Here is a 7,500-nt window from a genome sequence, read left to right on the forward strand (position 1 = left end):
TGACATCACAGCCCTGACATCACAGCCCTGACATCACAGCCCTGACATCACAGCCCTGACATCACCGCCCTGACATCACCGCCCTGACATCACAGCCCTGACATCACAGCCCTGACATCACAGCCCTGACATCACAGCTCTGACATCACCGCCCTGACATCACAGCCCTGACATCACAGCCCTGACATCACAGCCCTGACATCACAGCCTCTGACATCACAGCCTCTGACATCACAGCCTCTGATCCGGCCTCTCTACTAAGTATCTGGGCCAGGGATGGAAGTCCTCTCCTCTACTCTCATGTAAGCCATATCCAGGTTCTGTTGATCCATCCTGTTCATGTATTTCTCACAAGGCGCTGGTGAGACCCTCATGGTTCAGCCTGGGGCTTATTTAGCAGTAAAGCTGTAAAAGCTGAAGGGAATTTGCAGCAGAACGAGAGAAAGAGGGAGGGAAAGGGGAGAGGGGGAGATAATGGGAGACAGTAGTGATATTGTCAAAGAGAGAGAGAGAGAAGTATAGGGAAAGAGAAAAAGAGAGAGGGGAAAAGAAAAAGGGAGAGAGTAGGAGATGGGTAAAGAGAGACTCACATACACTTGCACTGTGCATATACACACACACTCAGACAGACACAGACACACACACACAGGGAGAGGGGGGAGAGGGGGGAGAGGGGGGAGAGCAGAGAGAGGGGTAGATTTCTAGATGCACTGAACTTTTTAGACATATCATTAAATTATAGAGGATGTTTGTTGCTCTGTACACAGACACAAAAACAGATGCTGATGATGAAAACAATGGACGTGTAATTTCTCTTCTTCTGTGGTGAGACTGTCTGGAATTGTTGGAGATTAAAATCAGAACCAGGAAGAAGCGAGGATGGAAGCCCCTTCCACTCTGGAGACTATAGAGAGAGTCTGGAGAAACATCGGGGAATTGGGTCACACAGAAACCTGACAAACGCTCACACAGGGACTAGAGGTCGAGAGATGGTTGAAGTTGTTAATGTAAGTCAAGTGCTCCAGTGACCACTTTAAGTGTTTTGTGTGTGTGTGTGACAGTGACCACTTTAAGTGTTTTGTGTGTGTGTGTGACAGTGACCACTTTAAGTGTTTTGTGTGTGTGTGTGACAGTGACCACTTTAAGTGTTTTGTGTGTGTGTGTGACAGCCTGTCTGCCTGTATGTCTGCCTGTCCATCCACCAGCCTGTCTGCCTGTCTGTCTGCCTGTCCATCCATCAGCCTGTCTGCCTGTATGTCTGCCTGTCTGTCCATCCACCAGCCTGTCTGCCTGTCTGTCTGCCTGTCCATCCACCAGCCTGTCTGCCTGTCTGTCAGCCTGTCTGTCCATCCATCAGCCTGTCTGCCTGTCCATCCATCAGCCTGTCTATCTGTTTGTCTGTCTGTCTGCTAGTCTGTCTGCCTGCCTGAAGGGGTTGATCCATAAATGTGTGCTCTTAATAGAAATGCTGTTTCATGTTGAATTAATGATGAGTAAACCATGTGCCTCCAGGGATCTCTCTCTCACACAGACACACACACCTTTAAACAAACCAACACACACAAACAAACACACACACCCACCCACACAAACACACAGTGAGGAGACAAATGTTTTAGATTCAAGTATCACAATTTTATTAAAAAAGTAGATTTTTTTCATTTTTCAGTGTTGCCATGCTTTGAGCATAATAACAAGAAGATAGAAAACCTGGACCCAGATATTAAAGCAGATTCTGTTGACGCTGTCGCAGCATTTACACGTCATGCTGTTGGTAAACTACGGTACACAACATTCCTACTAAAGTACAAACACCTGTAAAATGCGCCACAGTCATCAAAGAACTGCTTTTTAAATAGAATACAACGTTCTCTTATTCAACATAATACAAAGTGTTACGACAATAGACATCTCTTTTAGTCAAATAAAATTTGTAGGCTACAAGAAAATAAATACATAATACACAACGAAATACTTATTAGCAAATTATAATGAAATGTGCTGAATTGACTCAACAGCCCAAGGCACTCAGGCTTGTATGTTGGCAATAGAAATGTCGTTATTTTTCACATAATCACTTCAAGCAGGTGGTGAGTGGAGGAACTAAAGCGATACAGAAGAAGATAAACGTTTCTGGATTGATCTGGTCTCAAGCCTTGTTGTTTCAGTCCATCTGTCTTTCACAGTGAGTAATCCCAGACAAGGAAAGAACAACAGACAGAAATTCACCTCGCATGATCTGTTGAAATGGCAGTCTAAGACTAAGGGTGGACTTCTTCCTCAATCCTCCTACAAAATTGGACAGACGGCTCCGGGCTTCCGTGACCGTCTGTCCGGTAAGCCTCCGCGTTACAAGCCGCCAGCATCCGAACAGCGCTCCTTGAAATAGACCGGTCTTTGAAATAATAACACCTCCGTGACCAGCCGGCATGTGTCCAACCGTCCAGGCCTAGTGGGAGCGGTCTCACGTGCCAAACGGTACCAACCTGCCCCGTGGCTGAATCCAAGAGCAACGAGACTGACAGTTAGATGTGCTGGACCATTATATATCTAGTAAGTGCCCACAACATTGAAATATTCAAATATCTGTTACAAATCCTGATGCCAGTTAGGGAAATAAATGCTTCACGGTCTTTCGACAGACTCTGTAACAGTTTTTCACTTTTTTTCTGTCCACATCCCCTGCAGGTCAGTTGAGTTGACGACAAGGCTCGAAGGTCCATTTGGAGGCTCCTCCGTAGATATCCAGACTGCTCTCCAGCCAGGAGAACACATTTCCCACTTGCGCTTTGCTGCTGCACGTTGCCAAGTTATAGATCTCCCCGACAGACAGCTTACGATCCCAGATGTGGAAATTAGCCAAGTCGCCGACGAAAGCTTGCGTTGCGTCAAACCCTCCTCCAAGCGTATCCTGCGGGATAGAATTATGTTGATTAAATGACGATGCATGTTTTGTTAGCACAAAGGATAACAATTATCTCAAGTTAACCTTTAGAATTAATTTGTACATTAAATTAATCTTTCTTCCAAGGCGTGTTCGGTGAGGTGATACGTAGACGCCTCATATTTCATTCGCAGAAAAATACGCTCATTTCATACAATGGGCTTAATTGTTTCATTAAATTAATCGTTGCCGTTGAACACTAATGTGGCCATCGAAACATGAGCAGCACTATCGCCACTCCAGCAGGACCGTTATGGGGTCGTTATGGGAGACGGCTCCTCCAGGGCTTAAATCAACATTTTAGAAAGACAGTTATTTTGTTAGTCACACCTGTTTTACGGTCTGAACACACTACGCTCTGTTCCCATAGAAACGAACAGTCGCAGGCCTACCTGTTCCTGTCCCAGGATGAGCACGCCCTGAGGTTTGATTGGATGGTAGGGGGCAAGGTTCTCTCCGCTGCCACGCATCACGCCGTCCTGGAACGCCTCCCACACGCCGTCACGAGTCGTCCAGGTGACGCAGATGTGGTGCCACTTCCCGTCGTTGATGAGGAAGGGTAACTTGGCCACCTGGGGTTGAACGGGTACACGAGAGGACTCAGTAGCTGCCCTAACAACCCCAAATATCCATGCATGTTGTAAAAGCCATGTTGTAAAGCATCTGATTAGTTATTGATGAGCAGTTACTAATTTACCACATTAAATATGCAGAGCAAGCATTAAGTGTTTATAAGAGTGTGTGTGTGTGTGTGTGTGTGTGTGTGTGTGTGTGTGTGTGTGTGTGTGTGTGTGTGTGTGTGTGTGTGTGCGCGCGTGCGTGTGTATGTGTGTGGGGGAGGGGCGAAGCTACCTTGTCATTGATGAGTATCTCCATCGGGTTGTTCCCCCACTCTATAAGCACGAGCTCGTTTGCCTGTCCCGGGACCGCGTAAGAGAACGGCGTGCCCACTCCCGGGGACGCGTTGGACTTAAGCCACATGCACACCGTGAGGGCGTACATCTCCGGTAAACTCTTCTTCACTTTGGCGTACATGTAGTTGGTCCTCAGCGGGAATGTCAGCTGGAATTTATCTAACGGTCGGTTTTCTTTCTGGTCTGCGGAGAAGAAATTATAGAGAGGGGTAAACGTCACGCACGTGTCCCCGAGTTCAAAGGTCACATTTGGAGAGCATGAGGTCCCCATCAAACCCCTGTGTATGTGCGCCTGCTTAGTAGCCTACGTTAGATTTATATGATGGACCAAACAGCGTGCTGGCAGGGATTTGTTTAGCAAGGTCTTAAAAGATGTCACTGCTCTTGTGAGATTTTCAGAGATTGCGTCTCAGAACGTGAATATAGTTACACAACACAGGCGAGCTGGTTTCAGTTTCTCTCTAAATCACGTAGAGCCTGCTCTCGTTTCTCCTTCCCTCCGTCCTCCTCAGCTCCCACGGGATATCACCACCGTGTTCGATGCCCGTTATAACGAACCACTCTTTTCATTTTCATTCATTAATATTCCAGCGACGTACACAGCCGAGCGGTCATCAGCCGGTATTATTACCGGGACCGGGGGAAGTTAGCGCTTCACGGGCTCACGGTGCAGGTAGAGAGAGACAGCGGGGTCATTTAGCTGATCTGATCTGCATGAATTAGGAAGAAAACCGGGGCATTCTCATTCAACATTTACCCAGCAGCTGAAAGCCATAAAAAAACGAACGGGAAATTGGATATGCAAAGCAATGCAGCTCGTCTACTGGCCAGGTCATCACACCTCCAGCCATAGATGGTCTTATGCGACATCGCGTGCCAGAAACACTCACAACTCCTGATCTTTTCATCTTTTCTTTTGTATCAACAATCTATTTAACTGTATGTCCGACTTTTCTCGTATAGTGGTGCGGAATGGGACGGTGTAAACTTAGACAGGTAGACTACGTTATTAGTCAAATCTGTTCCAAGTAGGCTGATGTGCGACGTAAAACGCCGCGTGCGTCCTGACCCCAGCTGACCATGCGCTCACCTTTCTCCAGATCCGTTATTCGCTGGTGCATGGAGGTCAGGGTGGACTCCACTCTGCCGCGCTGCTCCGTCTCGTTGCGCAGCCCCGGTTTACCGTCCTCGATGCTGTTGACGCGGGACAGCACCTGCTTCTCCAGGTCGTCTATCTTGGTCTGCAGTAGGTCTTTCAGACTGTTCGCCTGGACGGAGTTGTTGTTCCTGCTGAATTGCTAAATAAAGGAGGAAAAACGGTTATCGGTTAGAATCTGAGTCTGGGTTCAGTCAGTTTTACGGAGAAGTTTGAGAATCCAGCATTTTTCTCTCCCAGGAGCCGGGGATTCTCTGAGGCTAATGCCAGCTTAGCGTCCTGTAAGCGTATTGCCCTTTGGTATTAGGCGACGTGCACAAAGTAACTAAATTTGACTTTGGCAAAGTGTCTGTCCCCGCTGTGACTTGTTAAGTTTGACGATTTACTGCGGATTTGTGACATGGTGAAGACGGCCGGGTTCAATGTTCTGTCTGTAGCTGAAAGTAACATTATGACTGACCGCGATAGAGATAATCATGTTTTTCGATATACAGCCTAGTTCAAATCATTCAGCAATTTATAAAACTCATATTTATGAATAAGACGAAACATACCTCGAGGTTTTCTAATCTCTGTTTGAGAGACTGTAAAGTCTGGGACAGTTGAGTTAACGAGTCCGCGGGACCCCTTGATACGTCCCCCATTGTGTTTTTGGTTCCCGGGTCTTTCCTCCGCCCTCCGGGCCGCGCGTCCCCGGTCTCCGGGGCGCTCTGGCCCTCACAGCGGGTCAGCTTGGAGGTGAGCTCCCGGATGGTCTCCTTCTGGTTCATTATCGTTTCCTTCTGTTGCAGCACTGTCTCCCGTAGCTGCATCACCGTGGTCTTGAGGTTTTCGCCGGGAACGCCATTCTGCAAGGTTGCGGCGCATATGTCCATATCTTTGGGTACGGACGTGCAAATGAACTGGGTCTGCGCGAAGTCTTGAGCCGACCCTTCCACAAATAAGTAATAAAGAAGAAAAAGTTTCCAACAGAATCCTCTCTTCGTGGTCTCCATGATAAATGTTGTGTTTTAGTTCCTATATTTGTTATCGTTCTGTTATCGTTTGGGTTAAGAGCTGCGGTTGTGTGGGTGCGTGCAGTGTGTGAGCGGCGCAAAATGATCTTAGTACCGCGGTTCCTCCTGTTGTTGTAATCCGTTTGTGGCGCGTGCCCGGTTTATATAGAGCGCGTGGTCTGCGCAGAGCAGGTTAACCGCATCATGGATGAGAGAGGAGAGGGGGGAGAGAGGGGGAGGATTGACGGGGAGAAATCGTACTTTCCCAGCATAATCGCCTCCGTTCTCCCTCGATGTCAAGAGATCCACCGCGTCACCGTCAAATCCGTAATTTTTTTGCCTCTAGGCTCTCCCGGATGTTAAATCATTCATCAAAACGACAATTTGTCTTTCCTCATTGTGTTTTATTCATCTGGGTCGTCTTAATTTGTTTTGTTCATGGATACAATCCCGCAGAGCACAGCAGGACTGACGGAGGTTAATACGCCTTCCCACTATCCTGTCTGCATTGAGACAGTGATGGACATTCCCGCCAGGCCCGACAGCCAGCACCACGTGCAGCACCGTTCAGAAGCCCGCTGCTGAAACACCCAGCTGACCAGTCTGAACGTCTGTTCCAGTGTTCTCAGTGGCGAATAGTGTACAGAGAAGGAATTTGCCCAAAACACATCCAGACAACTAATGGACAAAACAACCAAAATACTTTGCTACAAAAGTTTCACACAAATAGCAGTTATCTCTCCTCCTGCCCTGCCCTACTAAGGAGCATGGCCCTGCTACCCCACCAGGGAAAAACAACCTTCTCCCCAGATGAGCAGTGGAAGGATCAGGAAACACATTCTGAATGACATCTCCCACTGATATCATCTGCCTACATGTGTGTTGGTTATGTATGTTCCGTGTGTGTGTGGGTGGAATAACATGTTTTTTGTGTGAGGTGAGGTTAAAGGAAACCCTTTCCCCTCTTCAGCTCCCCAGGCCCCAGGCTACTGTAAATATTTCAGCATCACATTTCAGCCTGGGACAGCAAAACCAAACGTTTCCCCTTCTAGTGCTCTCTGTGTCACTGGACTCATCTGAAGACAGAGGCTGATTTACATCTGTCTGCTATTATTTATTCATAGTGTGATTTGGTTTTCTTTCCCAATCAAACAAAAAAAATGCATTCCTTTTGTTGATTTTGTTATTAGGACTTTTCACATGCGATGGGCCCTAGGTGATATCTGACAGAAAGAGTGACTTTATAAATAATAGCTCTCTCTTGCTCCCACGTATCTCTCTCTTCCACTCTCACTTTATCTCTCTCTTCCACTCTCAGTTTATCTCTCTCTTCCACTCTCACTTTATCTCTCTCTATTTGTGTGTCAACAGAGTCAATTTTGCACCAGCTGTTGCTTTGCTAATGGTGTTTGTCTTGTTGTGCTACTACTCCATTAAATAATAATTCAGGTAAGAGTAGGACATTACTGTGTTTTAGACCGGACTGATTCC

General features: G+C 47.1%; 1 protein-coding gene across 1 annotated transcript; it reads right to left on the reverse strand.

Moving 5' to 3' along the window:
* Positions 1-1,619: 1,619 nt before the first annotated feature.
* Positions 1,620-6,145, reverse strand: LOC134015921 (neuronal pentraxin-1-like). The gene is made up of 5 exons (XM_062455407.1): positions 5,569-6,145; positions 4,949-5,156; positions 3,797-4,041; positions 3,337-3,516; positions 1,620-2,911 (listed from the first exon to the last, which is right to left on the reverse strand). Exons 1-5 carry the CDS (start codon positions 6,007-6,009, stop codon positions 2,690-2,692), a joined length of 1,296 nt encoding a protein of 431 aa, XP_062311391.1. The 5' UTR covers positions 6,010-6,145; the 3' UTR covers positions 1,620-2,689.
* Between the last annotated feature and the right edge of the window lie 1,355 nt (positions 6,146-7,500).

The sequence above is a fragment of the Osmerus eperlanus genome, unplaced genomic scaffold (assembly GCF_963692335.1).
Source record: "Osmerus eperlanus unplaced genomic scaffold, fOsmEpe2.1 SCAFFOLD_531, whole genome shotgun sequence".
NCBI classification, from domain to species: domain Eukaryota; kingdom Metazoa; phylum Chordata; class Actinopteri; order Osmeriformes; family Osmeridae; genus Osmerus; species Osmerus eperlanus.